The sequence below is a fragment of the Pseudonaja textilis genome, chromosome Z, assembly GCF_049901715.1.
Source record: "Pseudonaja textilis isolate UNSWEBS1 chromosome Z, rPseTex1.2, whole genome shotgun sequence".
Classification (NCBI taxonomy): Eukaryota; Metazoa; Chordata; class Lepidosauria; order Squamata; family Elapidae; genus Pseudonaja; species Pseudonaja textilis.
In genome coordinates, this window is record NC_142008.1 from 109,435,034 (window position 1) to 109,460,280 (window position 25,247).

Consider the following 25,247-nt stretch of genomic DNA (forward strand, 5'->3'; position numbering starts at 1 on the left):
TAAACTATGTATCATAAATCCAATTTGCCATGGTTAGATAAATTCCAAATTATTGGTCTCAGCTTCAATATCACATCAACTTCTTTACACATGATATCTCTTCTCAACACTTTATGGAGAAATGTCTAAACATTACATTAAAATAGAACAATCTTCTACCCATCTTCTCAAATTCAAATATACTAAAGATCTTCTGGAGCATCCAATGTCAGCCTCATGAAATTAAAAAGATCTAAGATTTTAGGAGCTGTACTTCAAATAATGGCATGCTAATTTCTTCAAACAAGATATTCCAGCTACTGTATATCTCTGCATGAAGTGAATAAGAAATGGTTATATCATGGCTATGTCCCAAGGAGTGGGTAAAAACCCTGAATATATGTCTGGAGGAAATCATGGGATTAGGGCCCATAAAATGGATTTGCTTGCCTGCTTAGACTGATTTGTCTGCCTCAGTGAACCAGAACATAGTTAATAGCCCAATGGATGCTTTGAAAACACTGAGGACATCTGAATTATCTTGCAAAAGTAGAACTTTAGCTTACATTCTAAGACCTGGTGTCCAGCTACATGAAGTGAGCGGGTAACATTTCTACTTTATTAACTTCTCCTTTCCACCAGTGGTGACAATATCTGAAGTCTTTGCCATTTGGACCTTGGACACCACTTTTGGACACCATAAAGGGTATTAGCTAGAAATTTCTTCTTCATTCATACTTGTTCCTTCTTCTGCTTTCCTTTCATTGGATGAGTCACCATTTGTGACTGATAGGACCTTCAAGGTTACTTCCTCACCAGGTTGACACCTTCACTAAATCCTCAATATAATGGTGGTTGTGGATGTATGAACCTTAGTGAGGAAAATGCCATGATGCATTTCAGACATCATTGAGCTGATAAATGTGTAATAAGAACAGGCTTTATGGTGTCTCAATGGTGGCTCTTTAGATTTACAAGATACTCTGTGTTTCAAGTGAGATCTTGGCCTTTCCCCTTCATCTTCTTTTCAAAAAGTCAAAGTTCTTCCTTCCTTTTTCTCCTTTCCCCACATAGACAGAGACTTTTAACAGGTAGACCTTTGGAACAGTTAACTACAGTAAAGGTAAAGGTTCCTCTTGCACATACGTGCTAGTCATTTCTGGCTCTAGGGGCCAGTGCTCATCTCCATTACAAAGTCAAAGAGCCAGCGCTGTCCAAAGATGTCTTCATGGTCATGTGACCAACATGACTAAACACTGAAGGTGCACGGAATGCTGTTACCTTCCCACCAAAGTGGTCCCTATTTTTCTACTTGCATTTTTACATGCTTTCAAACTGCTAGGTTGGCAGAAGCTGGGACAAGTAATGAGAGATCACTCTATTATGTAGTGCTAGGGATTCAAACCGCTGAACTGCTGACCTTTCTCATTGACAAGCTCAGCGTCTTAGCCACTGAGCCACTGGGGCCCTTAACTATAGTGCCTTAATTAATTTTATTCTTCTATTTGGACCTTAATGATGTGTGTTTCCCCCAAAAAATATTAATGAGCTTGGTTGTATTCAAACATGTATGTTCTGCTAAAGACAGAGCCTAGATGAATGAAATGTAGAGATAAATGAAGAGGTTAAATTCAGCAACAAAGTTCCCTGTGCTGTACTACCATGTATTATATTCTTTTTTTCTTCTCAAGTATCTGGGCATCTTTCTAAACCAATCATTATGTTGGTACTATCCATCACTGAATCTTATTGATTTTCTGCAAAAGTTTCAGAGTAGGCAGGATAGAAGCAACACCATACAAAGGAGTGTGGTGTGATATGCCAAGAGTAGCTGGAGAACAATCATGTGTTGCAAATGGTCTACAATATCTCCATTCCTTCAATTTGTTCAAAGATGGCTTCCTGTCACTCAGTAGCTTTCCTTGTTTCATTCCAGGAGTTATAAAGGTCTCCAAATAGCATGTATTTGGATCCCTTTTTTTTTCCTTTTGAGAGTTCAGGGTAGCAGAGTAACACATCTAAAGCTGCCATATTGGTGGACCTTAATACATATTTTCACTGGAAAAATCAACTCACAACAATATGAGTCTATAGAGATGTCTTACCTTCTTAATCTATTATAGTCCTAGATTCTTTTCTCTACTTCCACCCATTCTTCCTGATTCCTCTTATAAAATTATATAAATAGTATCATTAGAGAAGTAGGAGCAAGAAACAGATATTAAGCAAGGACACTATAGAAAACAGAATTTTGCCACAGAACAGGAAACACTTGAGTTAAGCCAGATTACTCACTGGCATTTAAAGTCAATGGAATGAGGAAAATAAACACATGTTTTCATGGCAGAATTGATTGTCTCCATTTGATACCCTTTCTCAAGGATAATAAAGTCAGACCAAAGATTTCAGTTGCGTGTACATTCTCAAAATAAATCATAATGTCCCTTCTTCATTGCTTCTTATGATTGGCTTCACAAATTACTTCACACCGCTTTCACTTTTAGTTACGCAAAAATGAAAAGGACAGACCAGGATTTCCTTGAAGGACTTGGGTCATTGATGTTGAACCATATCTGTCTTAGGCTCTATAAAACTGTTGCTCAGAAAGCAAGAGAGCATCCAAGAGGGATCCAACTTGACTCTCACCACTTCATTCAGAAAGAGAAGAACATCCCAAGGTGAGCCGCTGGAGAAATAAGATTCTTATGAGAGGGCTTCTTCTTCTAGTCTGTAGAAAGTATAAAGGACCTTCTGTACTTTGTGAAAGGCTCTCAAGCAAAATAGTGTTAAGAGGGTTATAACAAGGATTTCTGAGAACTCTTAAATATAAGAATGAGAGACACAGCTTAAGTCATTGCTGCACAACCCCCCTTATTTTTTATTTTTATTAATTTTATTTGTCAAGCATATATTAGATAACAGATATAAGTATAAACATGATTATTAATACATGAAATGGATAAGAATAGGGATGGTAGGCACGTTGGTGCACTTATGGACACCCCTTAAAGATCTCTTAGGAAGTGAGGTCAAACAGTAGACAGTCTAAGGTTGAAGTTTTTGGGGTTTTGGGGAGAAACCACAAAGTCAGGTAGAGTATTCTAGACATTGACCACTCTGTTGCTGAAGTCCTATTTCCTGCAGTCAAGTTTGGTGCGATTAACCTTGAGTTTGTATCTATTATGTGCATTAATTTGTAAGACTGGGGAACCCTGGTATAAATTTTTAAAAGTTTTAAAGTTTGAGTTCTCCTTGTGACTATATGAGTAATGAGACATCTTTTTGTTCTTGGCATCAGTACAAAAGCATTTTCCCGTGGTCTTGTTTTAACCTTTCTGTCTAAGAAACTTAATGGTCTTCTCTTATTTTAAACTATTAATCCATCGAGTTTTTCCTGATCAGTCAAGGTCAAGTAGAAGTTGCCATGTAGCTCAGCCTGAGTACATGTCATTTAGAGAAGTGGTTCATCTTTATGATAGTTCTTTGACTTTTGACTTCATATACCATCTTGCAATTTCCTGCCAAGTCCCATCCAAAAAGTAACCAGATCTGATACTGCTTAGTTTTTCATGACTAGTCAAGGTTCTGAGTAATTCATTCTGAGTAATTTTCATTTAATTTTAATATCAATGAAATGAAATCCTAGATTTATTTATTTATAAATTTATTTATAAATTTATTTAGAGGACCTATATGGCTGCCTATCTCATACAATGGCTTTTCTCACAACTTGGTTCCTCTCACAACTTTTAAAACAAGGCCAGTTTTGGGGGCCTCTCAAGTGACAATCTTGACCCTCAAAGTAGACCTTCCCTATTTTATTCTTTGCTTACTATACCTGCGGCATGGTGCTGATGATTAATTAACATTACACTGATTTCAATGGACCTAACAGATTTAACAGATAATCAGAGTTGGAAGGGACCTTGTAGGCCATCTAGTCCAACCCCCTGCCCAAGCAGGAGACCTTACACCATTTATGTCAAATGGAAGTCCAATCTCTTCTTGAAAGTCTCAAGTGATGGCTCTCCCACAACTTCTGAGGGCAAGTTGTTCCATTGGTTGATTGTTCTCACTGTCAGAAAGTTTCTCCTTATTTACAGGTGAAATCTCTCCTTGTTCAGTTTCCAACCATTATTCCTTGTCTGGCCTACAGGTGCTTTAGAAAATAGCTTGACCCCTTCCTCTCTGTGGCAGCCCCTCAAATATTGGAAGACTGCTATCATGTCTCCCCTGGTCCTTCTCTCTACTAGACTACCCAAGCCCAGTTCCTGCAACCGTTCATTGTATGTTTTAGCCTCCAGTCCTCTAATCATCCTGGTTGCTATTCTCTGTACTTTTTCTAAAGTCTCAACATCTTTTTTATAATGTGGAGACCAAAACTGGATGCAGTACTCTAGGTGTGATCTTACTAAGGCTTTATAAAGTGGTATTAGTACTTCACTTGATCTTGATTGTATCCCTCTGTTAATACAATTTAGGATTGCATTAGCTTCTTTGGCTGCTGCTGCACACTGCTGGCTCATATTTAGCTGGTTGTCCACTAAGACTCCAAGATCCCTCTCACAGTTACTGCTATTGAGCCTGGTTTCACCCAGTCTATATGTGTACTTTTGGTTTTTCCCGCCTAAGTGTAGGACTTTACTTTTCTCTACACTGAATTTCATTTTGTTAGATACAGCCCAGTGTTCTAGTCTGTTAAGATCCATCTTCTTGGGTGTTGCTATTCCTGCCTAAATATTATTACATTTGGTTCCAATCCTTTACTAAATGTATATCTGTTATGGGAATCAAGGAAGAGGAAAGCAGCATAAGAACTTTAAAAGGGGAAATGAACACATGCTTCATTTTTAGCTTCTGGTTGATGAGTATCAGACAATAAATAGATTTCTGGTGTTAAGCATTCCTTTATCTCTTTGAAGGTCAGCCAGACAATGGGTCTCCTCACCTACTTCAGTCTGTATCTTCTTGGCATCTTCTTCACCAGTCCTTTTCTTCAAGGTGAGTTCCTTTGACATATTTCAACATGAGTGTATCACATGATGTTTATATAAAAGGCTGAGGACATAAGAAACATCTTTCTAGATCGGGTTGTCTAATTCAACAGTTTCTTCACAGTAGCCAACTAGATACTAGAAGAACTCAAGAAGATCCCAAGTATGGTCTTCAACACCCTGCACCATATTTTAAAAGTATAAGAAACAAGAGTTGATTTGATATCTTATAGCATAAGGACTTTCTTGATGTCAAAGTGATATGATCACATAATGAAATGGCTCTATATTTTCCTTTCACACTTGAGGTCTTCTTGAGTTCTTCTAGTTGACCACCGTGAAGAAACTGTTGAATTAAACAACCCAATCTAGAAAGATGTTTCTTATGTTCTCAGCATTTTATATAAACATTATGTCATTCTCATTTAAACTTCTTTTCCATTATCTTCTTTCAATGCAGTGGAAGCTGATACCTGCGCCAGGGAGTGGCTGCAAAACCAAGGCAACTGTTATGCATATTTTGATCAAAAGTTGACATGGCATGAAGCTGAGGTAGGACAGTCAAAATCTTTTGTAATGAATGATTTACAAGTTTTGGAAAAATATTGTAGGATAATGAATGGATTGGGATTATCTGTGCTTCAAATCCTGAGCTACGATAAATAATATATCTCACCATTCTGCATTCAACATTTATATATTCTTTACCAATACCTTGAGTAAAAGTACTCTTAAAGTTGGACTAAGAAAGAAATTTAAGTTCAGATGAAGAATTGGACTAAATTGAAGTGTAATATTAGCATCTTCCAGTAAGATTTTAAAATCTTCAATTCTTATTGAAATAAGGATTGACCTCATTTGGAATTTTATAAAGCTTAACTCAACACATGGGAAGTTTCACAGATCCTGGTGTTGGGAAATGATCACAGAAGTCATATTCCTTTTGGCTTTCTTCAGATTGAGTGCCAAAGCTATGGCCGTGGAGCCCACCTTGCCTCCATCCTTACCAAAGCAGAGACAGTCCTGGTGGCTGAACACATCTCCACTTACCAACGGCAACTCAGTAATGTCTGGATTGGACTCCATGATGTCCGTCAGGTGAGATCATCTGATTTAACTCTGCCCTTATTAATCACTACCAGGAGTGGTACACTGTTTATTATTGACTTGCCTAAATCCTGTAGACTCCTGCTCAATATTTCACTACTAAAATAGTTAATACTCATAATCAGAGACAAAAATCAGCAGTTAGACAAAGTTCTTATTTTCTTAAGCATATTTCCTTTCCACAGACTGGGAAATGGAGATGGGCTGATGAATCCACTTACAACTATAAATCCTGGATGAACTACCAGCCAGACAACTATGGCAACAATGAGCACTGTGTGGAACTGCGACGATCCACAGGTAAGCAAACTTCTTAAAAGTTCTCTGAACTTCTCAAGAATTTCCAACTTTTCTCAGCCTATGGGAAATCTTAGGTCAGTTGGTCTTTATGTCCAATCAGCAGTGGCAATATATATCTTCAGGATCTAAGGAAGCAAGAAAATATATGACCAAAATGTTTAGTTTAATTTCTTTAGATAATTGAATACAGCCAATTTTCCTTTAAACACTTTAGTTTCAATGTTGCAATGGATATCTTGTCATGGTTGAAAAATTTTCCTAATTGGAGATGATATATATTTGAAATTTGTTGCTAAATTATGTCTAATCCTTTTTCAATGTTATTTCAGAGGGAAATGATTTGATCTAATTTTAGGATGAAGTGGGTAAATATCTAAACAGAAGGGAATAATAAGACTCAGTAGTTCAAAAGATGGAATTCAAACCAAACTATATTTTTTCTTAATTTGTCCCATTAGACATAAACAGACATGCATTTGTGTATATATTCTGATTCCGGTGGATCCTACATATTTGAGAAAGAACTAAAGTCCTTTTCTTTATAGCAAATAATAATATTAGCATTTTTCTTATTATTTTTATTTTAGGCTTTAAACAATGGAATGACATTCAGTGCAATGTACGCAATGCTTATATCTGCAAACATGAACTCTAAAGATTCCTGAAGCTTCTCACAATGTTTCTCACAATGCTAAGGTGTTGCTTTCCCCCTTATATAATTATGTCTTCACATTCTGCAGAAATATAGTTCTGTTCCAGCCTATTCAAAACATCAACTCACAAGAATTGCCTCTTTGGTCTTTTTCTTCTTCTTCTGAACCTTTCTTATGGCTTGAGCACAGTGCAATGTCAATAAAAATGTTCTAATGCAAATCTTTGAAGTTTTCATACTTGGTTCATTTACCATCCTACCCAGTAGCAACATGCAAAAAGAGGCCTTTTGTTCACCTTTCTCAGTTATGAAGATGTACAATTATGTGTTCATTGGTGGTGGGATCCAAAATTTTTTGCTACCAGTTCTGTGGGCATGGCTTGGTGGGCATGGCATGGTTTGGTGGGTATGGCTTGATGGGTGTAGCAGGGGAAGGATACTGTAAAAACCCCATTCCTTTCCGACCCTACTAACCTGCTTTCCAGCTCTGTTCTCCTGTGCAGGGCAACCAAAGAAGACCCAACCGATCAGCTGGGACTCAGGAGGCAGATAATAGATGGGGTGGGGCCAGTCAGAGGTGGTATTTGCCGGTTCTACAAAGTACTCAAAATTTCCACTAATGGTTCTCCAGAACTGGTCAGAATCTGCTGAATGCCACCTCTGGTGTTCATCAAAAGGATCAAAAAGATCAAAAGGTCTTCCTGCACACATTCCATGTTCTACCAATCTTGCACAGTCTTGTACTATCTTGTACAATATTTGTATAATTTGTTTATTTTATTTATTTATTTTGTCAAATGCTTACAATATAATAGAAATAAGAATAAACATAAGTTTAAATACATGAAATAGGAACTAGTAATTGGAGACAATAGGGTAGGAACAGTAGGCACGATTGTGTGCTTATGCATGCCCCTTACAGACCTCTTAGGAATGGGGTGAGGTGGACAGAGGTTAGTTTGAAAGTAAAGGAGTAGGGGTTTGAACAGGTGGCAACAGAATCAAGTAGTGAGCTCCAGACATTGACCACTCTGTTGCTGAAATCATACTTCCTGCAATCAAGCTTGGAGTGGTTTACATTTAGTTTATATCTGTTGTGTGCTCTTGTGTTGTTGTGGTTAAAACTGAAATATTCATTAACTGATAATACATTGTAACATATAATTTTATGTATTATGCTTAAGTCCAATCTTAGCTGGAGTAATTCAAGGTTGTCTAAGCCTAGAAACTCAAGTCTGGTGGTGTAGGGTATTCTGTTGCAAATAGAAGAGTGTAGTACTCTCCTTGTAAAATATTTCTGGACTCGCTCATTTGTATTAATGTCTGATATACAGTGCAGATTCCAGACAGTGGAGCTGTATTCAAGTATTGGTCTAGCAAAGATTGTGTATGCCCTAGTTTGCAAATCAGTATTACCAGAGGAGAAGCTTTTTAAGATCAGATTTAAAACTCTTAAAGCCTTTTTTGCAATGTTATTGCAATGAGCTCTGGTGCTTAGGTCATTTGATATGAGAACTTTAAGGTCTTTGACAGAGTGAGCGTCATCTCACAAATAGGAATGATAGAGTGAGGGTCATCTCATCTCAGGAATAATAATAATCAGGCCAGGAATGCATTAACAAGGGATATCAGGGCACCAAAGAGAAGCTACTCCAAAAAGCTGAGAAATCAGTTCTTAACTAATGAACCAGCAACTGCATGGAGAAGCCTGAAAAACATCATTGGCTAAAGCAGGCTTCCTCCGTACTGAAGAAAATTATCAAATGGCAGAGTGACCTGGATGTTCTACTGTAGATCTGAGAGGAGATCACTGTCATCTGCTGCTACTTTCCCCACCTCAGATACACCAACAATAGCCAAATCTCCTACACCTATGCCCATTCCTCTGGGCCCCCCACCTCAGGTGATCTTAGAAAAAAAAATGTCCGCGGTCTATTTCATAGATAAAAGATGTGAAAAGCACCAGGCCTAGATGAAGTAACTCCTTCTTGCTTGAAAGCCTGTGCTGAACAACTGGCCCCATCTTCATCCACACCTTTAATCACTGGGATGTGTTGTGTTTCTTCTTGCTTCAAATGCTCTATTATCATCCCAGTCCCTACGAAACCTACCATTAGAGAACTGAATGAATACAGACCACTTGGGATGCTAGTTGTTTTTAGGCTCACTGGACAATAAAATATACTGGGTCTATGGATATAGTACATGAAATTGTCTTGAACAGAACAGAATAACAGAGCTGGAAGGGACTTTATAGGTCATCTAGTACAGTAGTAGGATTCGTCTTTTTTTACTACCAGTTCTGTGGCTGTGGCTTGGTGGGCGTGGCAGGGGAAGGTTACTGTAAAATCTCCAGTCAGAGGTGGCATTTGCCAGTTCTCCAAACTACTCAAAATTTCCACTACTGGTTCTCCAGAACTAGTCAGAACCTGCTGAATACCACCTCTAATCTAGTACAACCCCCTGCCCAAGTAGGAGTCCCTACAGCATTTCTGGCAGATGGCAGTCCAGTTTTTTTCTTGAAAACTTCTAGTGGTGAAGCTCCCACAACTTCTGCTGTTCCACTGGTTGATTGTTCCATTGGTTGTTGACTGTCAGAAAATTTCTCCTTATTTCTAGGCTGAATCTCTCATTGTTCAGTTTCCACCCATTATTCCTTGTCTGACCTTCAGATGCTTTGGAAAATAGGTTGAACCCCTCTTCTCTGTGACAGCCCCTCAAACATTGGAACATTGTTTCCCTCTTTATCAGTTAATAAATTGATTGCAAGTTATACATGTGGGCCTAGAAGCAATAGGATCTTCAAATATCAACCAAAGAAGATAAACATTTTGGGATAAGAAATGGATGGAAACTGAACAAGGAGAGATTTAACCTGGAAATAAGGAGAAACTTTCTGACAGTGAGAACAATCAACCAATGGAACACCTTGCCCTTGGAGGTTGTGGGAGTCACTTGAGACTTTCAAGAAGAGATTGGTCTCCTGTTTGGACAGAGGGTTAACCTAGATAACCTACAAGATCCCTTCCAACTCTTATTATTATTTTTGTTGTTATTGTTATCTGTTATCTATTATGGTTCTTTGGCAAGTTGAAAAGTAATCATGTTTGCAACGGCATATGATTCAATCCTGACACTTGCACCATTATTATCATCATCATCACCATTCACATTTAATATTCTATACTTGGAATTAAAGATGTCATAGATCATTCAATTAAATCAATTTGATTGGGACCAGCTCAGCTGACTCTACATGTGCACACGTACAGCTGTTTCCCAAATCTTTTATCCCCCTGGTACAGAAGAAAACTGCCATAATAACCTTTGAGTCCATTGAGTTAAATCTGGAGAATCTAAATTGAAGATAATTTCTCCAAATCATAAAATATTCAGAAAGGTATCTTTATTGATCTAATAAGCAAAAGCATCTAAACATAACACATGCATATACACAAAAAGGAAAAAAATGTGAGCAAAATTTTAAAAAACAACAAATAAAAAGAAAAAAGAAAATAGGCTGAATATTGGGGGGGGGGGGAACCCAGAATTTTTGAAAGCATGAATTAATCCTTGACCACATGAAATCATATTGTTTAGTCTTGCTACTACAAAAAAGTAAACCTTGGGAAAAGGTTGGAAAATGAGCACATCTCATCTGTCCAAATTGTTAAATCAGGTACAATAGAGTCTTCTCATTAAAGTGAAACCATCAACCATGGAAACATTAGAAGCCCAAATGTCATGCCTGGTTGGAGCCTGTATGTGTGGAGGAAGGTGAGCTGGAACTGGAGCTGACGGAGATTAAGGGGGTGATTTCTTTGGTTTCTGAGAAATCTGGGAAGGAATATGCCGAGTCAAGCCAAGGCCTTTCAGGATTGGGAAGGATTGTAGGCAGGGAGGAAGGGGGGAAGGTTGACTAAGAGAGGCTAAGCAGTGAACATGGGAGACAGAGCTCAGGCGATGAGCAAGGATCACCCCCTCCTGATCCTCGAGCATGAAGAGTGGAGAGAAGGTGAGAACAGCGTAGACTGACCTGACTACTTGGGAGAAAAGTGCCCTGCCCCTCTTCACAAGGCACACCTGGGAACTGAGACTTAAGAAGACATTGTAGGGAGGAGCATTTGTTGGGAACAAATGCTGAATTCCTGGAATGTTGAGTATTGTTGCCAATGTTTGAAGTTTCCTGGATTTCCTGCTTTCTTCCTGGCTTCCTAGATTAATTGCCTTGCATGACTACTTGCAGCCAGACACAGCTGGATGGGTATGTGTCTGTGTGTGTGTGTGATCACTTTGCTCTGGGACTTGTCAGAAATGTGGGAGCATTTGGGGCACTTTGGAGCAATGAAGGTTTGAACTGCCAGCTGCCTGTATGTCATGCCCCAGCTCATCACACCAAATTATGTGGAATACTCACTCTTCCTCTTTAAACTTCTTCCATCTAAAATATACCAAACTTCTCTAGGCCAGGGATCCCCCAACCCTGGGGCCACAGACCAGTACTGCTCCACATCCCATTGGGAACTGAACCTTGCACGGGGCAGGTGAGAGGGCAAAGTTTCATTTGCACATGTGTGAGAGCTGGGTTGTGCATGCAAAACCGTCACCTCAACTCTGATGCTGACCTCACCTCCATAGAGTGAGAAAGATTGGAGACCACTGCCTTAGGATGTCCATTGAATGGAACAAAGTTTGATATTATTAGAGTCCTATTTAAAATCAAAAAATGTTGATTTTGGTAAACAAGATATTCCAGCTGTTGTATACAAGGAGTAGAAATCCCAAATGAATATCTGGACTCAATTTTGTGGTGAAGGGCCTCAAATGAAATTTAATACACCCAGAATTAACATATATTGCTGTGCTGAAAATTCTAATGTGGATCAGACAGATGGGAGAAAAAATACATCCTTGCACGTCCCATTATCTGTAAAAATTCAGGAAGCGTGGAAATTTTCTTGAGAGTACATTGGAGGAAATATGGTTGATGTGCTGGATAAGATGGATTTGCCTGTTTGGGATGATTTACTTGCCTCGGTGAAGCAATACACAGTTTAAGAGTCAATGAACCTTTGACTCTTTGAAGAGTCAAAGTTTTGAAAACTTTGAAGATGAATGGTCTTGCAATGACCTAGTTTGCATGCCTAGACCTAATATCCAATTACAGGAAGTGAACATGTAATGTTTTCTATCTAACTAATTTCCCTATTCCAACACTCTCTTAGTGAGGGCAATATCTAAAACTGGCCATTTGGACTGCAACCAAGAAATTAAAAGACACTTGTTCCTGGGGAGGAAAGCTACAGCAAATCCAGACAGCATACTAAAAAGCAGAGGCATCACTCTGCCAACAAAAGTGTATATTGTCAAGATCATGGTTTTCCCAGTTGTAATGTATGGCTATTGTTGTAGTTGAGCAATGAGAGGCTGAACCAGGGCATGGGTGCAACAATACTTTATTAGAATAATAAAGGACTGAACGTGCTTGCCAAGCCTGGAACTGGCTCGCAGCGATCAGCGACTGGTTGAACCCCGCAGCCTGCTTTTATAGCCGGCTGCTGGGGAAACCAGCCAATGGGGACAGCAAACGCCCCGCAGAGTGAGCGGACCTGGGTGGGGACTTTTGCAAGTTCCAGGGACATAACACCCCTTCCCCCCAGATGCGAACACGCATAGTCATTTAAATAAGCGGGTGGTCTGTGCTGGCGCCCTGAACGGCGCAATTCAGGTGGGTTGTCAAGTAACTCAGAGTCTGTAGCGGAAGGTTGGACCGGTGGGGAATCGCGAACTTGCTCATCGGTCTGCGTTGGTTCGGGAGTCGTAGAGCCGGTTGATGGGGATGCGTCCTTGTCTGCTGATTTGGGTTGGTCGGTCATCAGACGGTCACGGTCCATGTTCAGACTCCCCGGCTCGGCTGGTGGTGGTGACGGGTCACCGGTGCTGGTGTTGATGTTTGGTTGATGCATCGGCCTTGGGCTGATCTGCGCCCAAGCGTCAACGTTGGCGTAGGTACCGTGGCGCCTCCGTAGCTGGTCCAGGTGTCTTTTCCAGATGCGGCCATCCTCCAGTCTGACTCAGTACGACCTGGGGCCAGTGATGGCCACGACCTCTCCTGGGATCCACAAGGGGTCTCCAGCGGAGTTCCTTGCGAACACTGGTTCCTGTAAGACAAAATGTCTAACCCCCGACGTTGAAGCGAGGGGAGAGTCAGGGCAGTAATTAGGGTGAAGCCTGTCCAGCACTTTTCGCAGGCGTCTACCCATCAGGAGTTCAGCCGGTGATTTATTGGTGACTGTGCACGGGGTTGAGTGCTGGCTCAGCAAGAAACGGGAGAGTCTGTGGTGCCAGTCTTCCTTGCTGAACCTTGCTAATGCTTCTTTAGTGGTCCTAACGGCTCTCTCTGCCAACCCGTTGCTGGCAGGATGAAAGGGAGCCGTGAAGATGTGGCGGATGCCCAGGTTAGCGGCGAAACGACTGAACTCGGCTGAGGCAAACTGGGGGCCATTGTCGGAAACAATAGAGTCTGGTAACCCGTGTGTTACGAACAGGCGGGTCAACGCCTTAGTAACTGCTTGTGTGGTGGTCGTGGATAGTTGGGCCACATCAATCCACTTTGAGTAAGAATCCATGACCACCAAGAACATTTTGCCGTGAATTGGGCCCGCCAAGTCAATGTGAATCCTGGACCAAGGTGCGCTGGCGCTTTCCCACTTTGTGGGGGAGGCGATTGGAGGGGATGGTCGGGATTCTTGGCAGGGATGGCAAGAGCTTACCCATCTGATGATGTCATCGTCGAGGCCTGGCCACCAGACGTAGCTGCGTGCCAACGCCTTCATCCTGATGATGCCAGGGTGGCCCTCGTGTAATGCCTCCAAGACTCGGGTGCGAAGTGAGGTCGGGATGACCACTCGGGTGCCCCACAGCAAACAGCCCTGCAAGCTCGATAACTCCTGTTGACGGGTCTTAAAAGGCGTGAATTTGGTTTCAATGTTGTTTCCCGGCCACCCCCTCCCCACCCAGTCCAGTACCTGGGCGATCGTTTTGTCCGCCTTGGATTTGGAGGCGATGTCAAGGGCAGTGATGGGAAGGTCAAGCTGGGTGACCTCGAAGATAGCGTGGACCAGGGCAGGGTCTTCAGCTGGAGCAGGCAGGGGGCAGCGGCTGAGGGCGTCTGCATGGGATAATGTTTTTCCTGGACGGTGTATGAGTTTATACGAGTATGCTGCTAGGAAAAGGGTCCACCTCGTCATCCTGGGAGACAGCATTTGGGGAGTCTGTTTGTCTCCTGCTAGGAGACCCAGGAGAGGCTTGTGATCCGTGACTAGCTCGAAAAAGTGGCCAAAAAGAAATTCATGAAATTTCTTCACTGCTGCGACAGCTGCTAAAGCTTCCTTATCGATTTGACTGTAATTGCGCTCTGTTGCAGAGAGCGTCCTGGAAAAGAAGGCGATGGGGGCCTCGGAGCCATCGGGGAGCCTGTGGCTTAACACTGCCCCAATTCCAAAAGGGGATGCATCAGCTGCCAGTACCAACGGAAGGTTAGGGTCAAATTGAATAAGGACTGCATCTGAAGTGAGTAGTGACTTGACTGTGCGAAAAGCGGTGTCTTCCTTGTGTCCCCAGTGCCAAGATGATTTTTTATCCAAAAGCCTGTGAAGGGGTTCTGCCACTGATGCTTTGTGGGGCAGGAATGATGCGTAAAAATTCAATAATCCTAAAAAGGCCTGTAGCTCTGCTTTGGAGGTTGGTGTGGGTGCCTCGTGCATTGCCTTAACCTTGGACTCCAGGGGGTGAATGCCTGAGGCGTCAATTTTATAACCCAGAAAGTCCACCTGTCTAGTGGCAATGGCACATTTTTCTCTTTTTAACTTGAGGCCATGCTGTCTGAACCTCTCTAGCACTGCTCGAACTCTCTGGAAGAGTTGGGGTCTGTCCCTGGCCGAGACCAAAATGTCGTCGAAGTAGGGTACTACCCCAGGGAGGCCCTGCAATATCCGCTCCATGAGGGATTGGAAAATGCCTGGAGCAACACTTACGCCAAATTGGAGACGCTTGCACCGGAAAGCACCCCTGTGAGTGACAATGGTTTGCAGTTCGGCTGTTTGATTGTCAACAGGGAACTGTTGATATGCTTGTGACATGTCCAATTTGGCAAAAATGTTGCCAGGTTCAAAAGTGTGCAATAAATGTTGAATGACGGGTACTGGGTAAGCACTAACTTGTAAAAAACGGTTAATTGTGGTTTTGTAGTCTGAACAAATTCTCAGGCTACCATCTTTTTTGAGGGGTGTGACAATGGGCATCTCCCATTTGGCGAAATCTGTTGGCTCAATGACCCCTTGTTTTAATAATTTATCCAGTTCCGCATCCAATTTAGGCCGAATAGCGAATGGAACTCTATGAGGTTTCAGCCGGATTGGGACTGCTTGGGGGTCGACTGAGAATGAGATAGGGGTACTGTTATAACACCCCAGCTCATTGCTGAATATGTCTGAGTAGTCAGCGAATAAGGAGTCAGTGTCAGAGGTTGAGACAGCATGGACTCCTGTTAACCCTAGGCTGAGATGGGGGAACCAATCAAGCCCCAAGAGTGTGGGGAGGTTGCCGTTAACTACCACTAGAGGTAGGTGGCCTTTGAAAGTTTTAAAATTAACAAGAAACTTGCCTCTGCCGATTACAGGAATGTCCTTCCCCTGGTAGTCCTTCAGGCTAAGCTGGCACTTCTGGAGCCGGTTTCTGGATAGACTGGGCTGTAGTCTCTTGAGGGTGCTCCAAGAGATAATTGAGAGCGCTTACCCCGTGTCAACCTCCATGCGACAAGGTTTACCTTCTAACAAAATGGAGAGAGAGATTTTACTAATGGCATGGCAAGCGTGCTTAGCATGGTGGCGAGTGCGACAGTTCAATACTTGCCTTTGGGGTCCAGAATGTGAAAAGGAAGGGTGCCTTTGTGCCGAGTTGTGAGCGGCTTGACAGACTCTGGCGATGTGCCCCTTTTTGTGGCAATTGTTGCAGGTGGCTCCCTTGAATTTGCAGGTGGCTCTCAGGTGAGATCCACCACAGGATAGGCACAGGGTGATGTGCTTGGGTGGACTGATGCTTTCTTGCTTGGCTCCTACCTGCGGGTGTCTGGTGTGGGCGAGACGGTGGATGTCGGTCGCATCACTGGGATCCTCCTCGATGACCACCTCTTCAGAGTGGACGGAAACTTCAATTTGTTTGGAAACAGGACCTTGGATCTCGGTGGCTGAGTGTGCTGCCAGCTCCGCTGCCAGGGCTTCCTCGACGGCTTGAGCGAGGTTGAGGTCCTTCCTAGCGAGTAGGCGCCTTTGGAGGTGAAGATCCTTGACTCCGCAGACTAGCTGATCGAGGAGCATGTCATCCAGGTAGGTCCCAAACCCACAATGGAGTGCTGCAGTCCTGAGGGCAGCCATGTACTGGTTGATAGTCTCTTTGTCTGATTGCTTCCTCATTCGGAAGGTGAACCGCCTGGCAATCTGTGAGGGTCTAGGAGAATAGTGGTTAGTAAGGATTTCTAACAGTTCTGTCCAGGGGACGTTTTTTAACTCACGTGGAGCCACGAGTGCTGTGGCAGTATCAAAGACGATGGCTCCACAGTAGATCAGGAAATATGATTTTTTTCGATGCTCCCCTGCATCAGCCAGCCCAATGGCGTCGATGTAGTGGTTAAAACGGTTCTTGTATGACTCCCATTTCTCCTCATCCGGCTTGAACGATGGGAAGGCTGGGTTGGAGTTCATGTTGAGAATCTAGTGGCTAACTGCTATGGAATCTCTCTGGGACAACAATGGAGGAAAGAAGAAAAAAAAAACTCTTGTGCCTAGGCAGGCAAGTGATTACAGCTCTGGGGAGGCTCCGCACCTCTCGTTCTCTCTCTGGGTTTACGCGCGGCAAGCGGCAACGGCTGTTTGGCAGCGCTTTGAATTTGGCGCCTGCGAAGGCGTCAGCGATTTCAAAAGAAACACAGCACCGCGCTGTGTTCTGTAAAGAAATTCAAACAACAGCCGTTTGAATTTCGCGCCCTTTTGTTTTGAGCGGCTGCGGCTCGCAGCGCCACACTTTCCCTGTAGCTTGCTACCAAAAGCGGCTACAGACGCTTCTCACTTTCGCTTGTCTGCCGACTGAGCTCTCTGACTGCACGGCTGCGGATCAGCGGGTTAGTGATTCAGCGGTTGCGGTTTGCCTCTGGTAGCCATCCCATCCTCGTCGCCAGTGTTGTAGTTGAGCAATGAGAGGCTGAACCAGGGCATGGGTGCAACAATACTTTATTAGAATAATAAAGGACTGAACGTGCTTGCCAAGCCTGGAACTGGCTCGCAGCGATCAGCGACTGGTTGAACCCCGCAGCCTGCTTTTATAGCCGGCTGCTGGGGGAAACCAGCCAATGGGGGACAGCAAACGCCCCCGCAGCGTGAGCGGACCTGGGTGGGGACTTTTGCAAGTTCCAGGGACATAACAGCTATGAAAAGAGGCCTTTGAACTATGGTGCTGGAGAAGACTCCTGGGAGTCCCTTAGACTGCAAGGCGATCCAACTGGTCAGTCTTAGAGATCAACCCTGACTGCTCTTTAGAAAGACAGATGCTGGAGATGAAACTCAAATACTTTGGCCACCTAATAAGAAGGAAGGACTCACTGGAGAAGAGCCTAATGCTGGGGAAGATTGAGGACAAAAGAAGACGGGAATGACAGAGAATGAGGTAGCTGGATGGAGTCACTGAAGCAGTCTGCGTGAGCTTAAATGGACTCCAGAAGATAGTAGAGGACAGGAAGGTCTGGAGGAACATTGTCCATGGGGTTGCGATGGGTCAGACATAACTTCGCAACTAACAAAATTTGGACATCACAAAGGTTATTAGGTGGAAATTCATTCCTTATCAATATGAGTGTTCCTCTTCTGTTTTCATTTCATTGGAAAAGTCCCCATAAATGATTGAGAGGAACTTCAAGGTTATAATCTTACTAGGTTTATAGCTTCTCCAAATCATCAATACATGACAGTTCATGATCTATGAAACCCTAGTGAGGAAAAAGGATCTATGACAATTTGCCATGGCCAACTCGCCACACCCAACTCACTACAGCCAACCTGACATGGCCCACTTGCCATGGCCAACTCGCTGCAGGACAACTTGCCATGGCCAGCTCACCACGGGATAATTCACTACAGGTGGAGAGACATTAATATCAAAGAAATGATGGAATAGAATAATTAAAGAAAGGATGCAAAAGGAGGAACAAAATGAAATGTGAATGACAAAAATTAAAATATTTTTATTTATTTTGAATAATTAAATTGAATTATTAAATTGTCCTGTGGTGAGTTGTCCTACAGCAAGTTGGCCATGGTGAGTTGGCCATGGTGAGTTAATTGCAGTAAGTTGGCTGTAGCAAGTTGTCCCATTCCATGAGAAAAATGCCATGAGGCATTTCAGCCATCACTGAGCTAATAGATGTGTAGTAAGAACAGGCTTTATGCTGTCTCAATAATAGCTCTTTAGATCTATGAGATACTCTATATTTCAAGTGAGGAAATTATTTTGGCCTTTCCCCTTCAATTACTTTTAGAAAGGTCAGAGTTCTTCCTTCCTTCTTTTCCTTTCCCCACATAGAAGACAGAGTCTTTCAAGAGGTAGGTTTTCTATTGAAACTACCTTAATGAACTTTATTTTTTCCACTTGGATCTTAATAATGTATCCCTAAATTCAATTAATGGGTTTGGTTTTATTCAAATATGTATGTTCTGTTAAAGATGGAGCCCAAATGAATGAAATGGAGCATATTATAACTAAGATTAGAAACAAAATTCTTTACATAACCTCATAATCATTACTCATAATATCTATATTATATTATATTATATTTTCAAGAAACTGGGAATTTCTCTAAATTGAGCATTATGTTACCCCTATCCACCATTCTCATTGAGTTTCTGCAAGAGTTTCAGAGTTTCCAACTGAATAGGCAGGATAGGAAGAACACCACACAAAAGAGTGTGGTGTGATATGCCAAGAAGAGTTGGAGAACAATCATGTATTGCAAATGGTCTACAATGCCTCCATACCTTTAATTCATTCAAAAATAACTGCCTGGCACTCAGTAGCTTCTCTTGTTTCATCCCAGGAGTTTATAAAGGTTTCCAGATAATACACATTTGGATCTTTTCTTTTCCTTTTAAAAGTTCAAGGTATCAGGAGGAGTCATCTAAAGCTATCTTAACATATATTTTCAGCGGAGTGGAAGAATCAACTCACAATAATATGAGGCTGTACACACATCTTCCCTTCTTAATCTATTTTAATCCTGAATTCTTTTCTCCATTCCCTTTCTTCCTAATTCTTTTTATAAAACTATATATCTTACAATTAGAGGGAGGGTGTAGGAGAAAGAGATGAACCTGTCTGATACAAAAAGTATTAACTAATTACTCTTCAATATCTTCATAAATAATTTAGTTGAGGAATAAAAGGGGAACTCATCAAATTTGCAGATGACACCAAGCTGGCAGAAATAATCAACACCCCAGAAGATAGGCTGAAGAGGGCTGGAGACTAAAAGACATGAAGAACGGTTGTAGGAATTGGATATTTCTAGTCTAGTGAAAAGAAGGACTGGAGTGACATGATAGCAGTGTTCCAGAATTTAAGGGGCTACCACAAAGAAGAGGGAGTCAAGCTATTTTCCAAAGCACCAGAAGGAAGGACAAGAAGTAATGTATGGAAACTAATCAAGGAGAGAACCAACCTAGAATTAAGGAGTGATTTCCTGACAGTGAGAACAATTAACCAGTGGAACAGCTTGCCTTCAAAAGTTGTGGATGCTCCATCTCTTCAGGTTTTAAAGAAGAGATTGGACAACCATTTGTCTGAAATGGTATAGGGTTTGTTGATTGAACTAGAAGATTGAGAGAGCCTTGGTGGCGCAATGGTTAGAGTGCAGTACTGCAAGCTACTCCCACTGCAATTTGGCAGATTGAATCTCATCAGGCTCAAGGTTGACTCAGCCTTCCATCCTTCTGAGGTGGGTAAAATGAGGACCCAAATTGTTCAGGGCAATATGCTGACACTGTAAACCACTTTGAGAGGACTATAAAGCACTATAAAGAGGTATATAAGTCTAAGTGCTATTGCTATTGCTATTTCCATGGTTCTCTCTTACTCTGTTCTGTTGGAAAATTCTGACATTGCAAAAACCAGACTTTTGCTACCGGCTGGATTGAACCAGGCTACTCTCTGCTTTAAGGTGAATGGAATGAGGAAAATGAAGACATATTTTCACAGAATTGACAGTCTCATTTGACATCCTTTCTCAAGGATACAGTGTCAAAGCAATAGTGTCAGCTGTGTGTGCATTCTAAAATAAATCATCATGCCCTTTCTTCAGTGATCCTGATGATAGAGTTCACAAGCTATTTCCTACTACTTTGGCCTTCAAGTGAAAAGGACAGACCAGGATTTCCTTGAAGGACTCAGGTCATTGATGTTGCCCCACCTCTGTCTTAAGCTCTATAAAACCATTGCTCAGAAAGCAAGAGAGTATCAGAAAGATCCAACCTGACTCTCCACCACTTCTGTCCATTCAGAACAAGAAGACCATCCCAAGGTAAGTGGCTGAAGAAATAAGATTCTTACTAAGAGGGCTTCTTCTCAGGCTATAGAAAATGTAAAAGGACTTGTTGTCAAAGACTTTCAAGCAAAGTAGTGGTAGAGATGGATGAACAAGGATTTCTGGGAATATTTAAATAGAGAAAAAACAATCTAAGTCATTGCTGTCAACCCTCATTAATTGATAACATTGGAGAACAACAGCGTAAATTATAAAAATGTTCAGCTTTCCTTGAGCAACAGTCAGATATTTTCTTGGGATCAGTATAAAATTGATTTCCTGCTATCATCTTCTTTTAGCCTTCCTGTTTTGGAAACTTAATGGTCTCCTCTTTTTTTAAACTATTAGCCCATCTAGCTTTTCCAGATTAGACAAGGTCAAGTAGAGTGTGCTGTCTAATCTCAGCCTGGTTTCATAGACTCATCCATGTCATTTAGAGAAGTGGTTCATTACTATGTTCTTCTGGATGTTTCTTTGACTTTTCAGATTCATATACTATCATGCAATTTTCTGATAGGTTCCATCCAAAAATTAGCAAGGTATGATCTTGCTTAGTTTTTTATGATCAATTGAGATTATCCAATTGTTATCACTCTACATCTAAGTAATTTTCATTTAATATAAGCAAAATTAAATATTTATTTATAGGACATATGGCCATCTATCTCGTACAAAGACTCAGTTTTGTCCAAGTAGCACTCACAACTTTTAAAACAAGACCATATTCGAGCCTCTCAAATGACGTCTGATCCTCAGAAGTGTTTTATTTCCTTGTTTTATATTTTGCTTAGTTGCTGAGCACCTGTTTCTCAGTGCTCATGATTAATTTATGTCCCACTGATTTCAGTGGACCTGATGAAAATATTATATTTAGTTCCAATCCTTTACTAAATATATAGCTGATGGCAGTCAAGGAAGAAAAGAGTAGGATATGAAATGTAACTTTAAAAATGCATGCTTCCTTTCTATAGTTGGGTTGGTGCATGGCAGCAAACAGATTTCTTGTATTTTGTATTTCTTTCTCTCTTTGAAGATTAGCCAAACAATGGGTCTCCTTGCCTACTTCAGCCTTTGTGTTCTTGGCATCTTCTTCACCAGTCCTTTGCTTCAAGGTGAGTTCCTTTGTCACATTTCAATGGTTTTCAACTCCCTGCACGATTTTTCAAAAAATAAAAGAAACAAGAGTTATCTTACAGTATAAGGACCTCATTAATGTCAAAGTGATAATAACTACCTAATGAAAGATCTCTAACCCTTCCTTTCACACTTGGGGGTCTTCTTGAATTCTTCTAATTAGCCACAAGGTGAAAAAAATATTGAATTAGACAACCCAATCTTGAATTCTGTGAAGGATTAACTTTCTGCGCAGGATCCAAAAAGATCTTGACAGACTTGAACAATGGGCCCCTATCCAACAACATGAAATGAAGGGGGAGCAAAACAAGGTGTTACACTTAGGCAGGAAAAGCCAAAGGTACAAGTATAGATTAAGTGAAACCTGACTTAACAAGCAGTAACTGTGAGAGGAACTGGGAGTCCTAGTCAACGATCCCTTAAACATGAGCCAGCAATGTATGAGAGCAACCAAAAATGCTAATACGATCCTTGGTTGTATAAACAGAGGCATAGAATCAAAATCACATAAAGTTATAGTCCACTTTATAAAACCTTAGTAAGACACACCTAGAATACTGCATCCAGTTTTGGTCACCACATTACAAAAAAGATGTTGAGACTTTGGAAAAAGTGCAAAGAACAGCAATTAAGATGATTAAAGGCCTGGAGACAAAAACTTATGAAGAACAGTTGCAGGAATTGGGTGTGGCTAGTTCAGAGATAAAAAGGATTAGGCATGACATGATAGCAGTATTCCAGTATTTGAGGGGCCACCACCAAAAGAGGGGGTCAACTTATTTTTGAAAGCTCCAGAAGGCAAGACAAGAAACAATGGATGGAAGCTACCCATTGAGAGAAGCAACCTGGAATTAAGGAGAAATTTCCTAATAATGAAGACAATTAACCAATGGAACAACTTGCCTTTGAAGCTGTAGGTCAGGGATGTCAAACTCAATTTCATTGAGGGCCACATCAGGGTTGTGTTTGATCTTGGGGGACAGAGTGGTTGTGACCAGGGTGGGTGTGGCCAGCTTGATATCACTCGTGTTGGGGGCATCTATAATGACCCGAGCACTCTGCCAGCAAAAAAGGGCTCCCAAGCTCCGTTTTTGGTGGCAGAAGGGTGCAGGAGGTTGTTCCAGCCAAAAATGGAGCCTGAGAGGGCAGAATGCATCCCACCTGAACTCCATTTTCTGGCAGAGGCACCATGGGCTGGTCCTTTGCTGCTTTTTAGATGGCCCCATGGGCCAGATCGAAGCACTTCGTGGACTGGATTTGTCCCCCGTACCTTGAGTTTGCAAGCACCCTTGCTGTAGGTGCTTCATCACTGGAGGTTTTTAAGAAGAGATTGGATAGCCATTTGTCTGAAATGGTATAGCAACTCCTGTTTGAGCAGGGAGTTGGATTATAAGCCTTCCAATGACTCTTCCAGATCTATTCTGAAACAAGATGTTTCTTTTGTTCCCAGATTCTATGAAGATAACATATTGCCCTATTTTTTAATCTTCTTTTTCACTGCCTTCTTTCAATGCAGTTGAAGCTGACACCTGTGCGAGGGAGTGGCTGCAAAACCAAGGCAACTGCTATGCATACTTTGATCAGCAGTTGACATGGCATGAAGCTGAGGTAAGAAGCATTTTTCACAATCAACATCTTCTGTAATGAACGATCTACAGATTTTGGAAAAATACTGTAGGGTGATTGCTAGATTGGATTTATCTGTGATACAGAAGAGTTACAGTAAGTAATGTATCTCACCATCCTGTATTTGAAACTTATACATTATTTTCCAACACTCTGAATTAAGATACTGTTGAATTTTGAGCTGGAAGGAAACAAGTTTAAGTGCCAATATAGGATTTGACTAAGTTGATCTGTAATATTATCATCTCCTAGTTACTAGAACCTAGTAAGACTTTAAATATCTCTTCAATTCACATTGTGCAAATGACTGAGTGATTGTGCATATTTAGAATTTTACAAAGTTCAACACGTGGGAAATTTCACAGATTCTGGTGTTGTGGAAAATGATCACAGAAGTCATATTCTTTTGGCTTTCTTCAGATTGAGTGCCAGAGCTACGGCCGTGGGGCCCACCTTGCCTCCATCCTTACCAAAGCAGAGACTCTCCTGGTGGCTGAGCACGTCTCCACTTACCAACGGGAATTCAGTAATGTCTGGATTGGTCTCCATGATGTCCGTCAGGTGAGAACATCTGATTTAACTCTGTTCCTATAGATCACTAACAGCAATAACACAATGTTTATTGATTTGCCTTAATCCTGTAGACTCCTGCTCCATACTTTGCCACTAAAATATTCAATACCTCGAAATCATAGACTAAAATTACCAGCCAATCTCTAGTATTCATTCTCCTATGCACATTTTCTTTCCACAGACTGGGAAATGGAGATGGGCTGATGAATCCACCTATAACTACAAATCCTGGATGAACTATCAGCCAGACAATTATGGCAACAATGAGCATTGTGTGGAGCTACGACGATCCACCGGTAAGCAAACCTCTCAGGTGTAGGACATTTTGACATTATAAACAACATGGATTTGCAATCAATTTGGTCAAGTTTGCATCTCATCTTTTTTCAATAGTCTGCCTTGGAGAAATTCTTAGGTCTAATTATAGGAGAGAAATGGATGAAAGTCTCAATAACAATCATAAAGATCAATGATTTACTAGGCAAAATTAAACCCAAACTAGCTTTTTTCTTGTCTCGTTACAAAGAAAGATTCATATATATGTATTTGTGTGTATTTTGCATGGGTTCATTCATTTATCTGGGCTATCCATTTTGGGAAAAACTAAAGTAATGCTCCCCCCAAATAATAATACTTTTCATTTGCATTTTAGGTTTTAAACAATGGAATGACATTCAATGCAATGCACGTAATGCCTACATCTGCAAACACCAGCTGTAAAGCTGCCTGATGCTTCTCCTTGTGCTTCCCAGGATGTTGACATGATGAGCTGCTTTCCTTCTAATCTCATCACCTTCTCACATTCCACAGAGATAAAGTTCACCTTTATTCTCTTCAAAACAGCTTACAAGAACTACCTCTTTGGTCACCTTCTTCTCCTGAGTCTTTGTTGTGTCTTGCACACAATGCAATATCAATAAAAATGTTCTGATGCAAATCCTTTCTGAAGTTTTCATTCTTGGTTCATTTACCCTCCTCTCCATTAAGAAGATGCAAAGAAGGGCAGAGTCATTTGTGCCTCTTTCTCAGTTGTGAAGATGTAGAACTTATGCATGGTGCTCATGTATCAAAAGGTCTTCCTTTCCAAATTCCCCATTTTGCATACCCTGTTAACAGCATGGGCCTCCTTTCGATCTGGATGTCAGTGGGTGTCCCACAAGTTTTGACAAGATTTTATTTTTATGACAATTGAGCTCTAGCTGGTTTTCCTTGTGGTATTGCCCTCAGTGCTCTTCTAAGATCAATGTTCTTGAAAGTG

General features: G+C 41.5%; 2 protein-coding genes across 2 annotated transcripts; both read left to right on the forward strand.

The window, feature by feature from the left end:
• Window positions 1–4,898: 4,898 nt before the first annotated feature.
• LOC113449541 (C-type lectin BpLec-like) lies at window positions 4,899–7,035 on the forward strand. The gene is made up of 5 exons (XM_026720636.2): window positions 4,899–4,980; window positions 5,434–5,525; window positions 5,931–6,071; window positions 6,266–6,380; window positions 6,968–7,035. The coding sequence occupies exons 1-5, from the start codon at window positions 4,914–4,916 to the stop codon at window positions 7,033–7,035; spliced, it is 483 nt and encodes a 160-aa protein (XP_026576421.1). The 5' UTR covers window positions 4,899–4,913.
• A 14,451-nt stretch (window positions 7,036–21,486) lies between these two features.
• On the forward strand, window positions 21,487–25,227 carry LOC113449540 (C-type lectin Cal-like). Its single transcript, XM_026720635.2, has 5 exons — window positions 21,487–21,768; window positions 23,307–23,398; window positions 23,837–23,977; window positions 24,171–24,285; window positions 24,642–25,227. Exons 1-5 carry the CDS (start codon window positions 21,588–21,590, stop codon window positions 24,707–24,709), a joined length of 597 nt encoding a protein of 198 aa, XP_026576420.2. The 5' UTR covers window positions 21,487–21,587; the 3' UTR covers window positions 24,710–25,227.
• The last annotated feature ends 20 nt before the right edge of the window (window positions 25,228–25,247 follow it).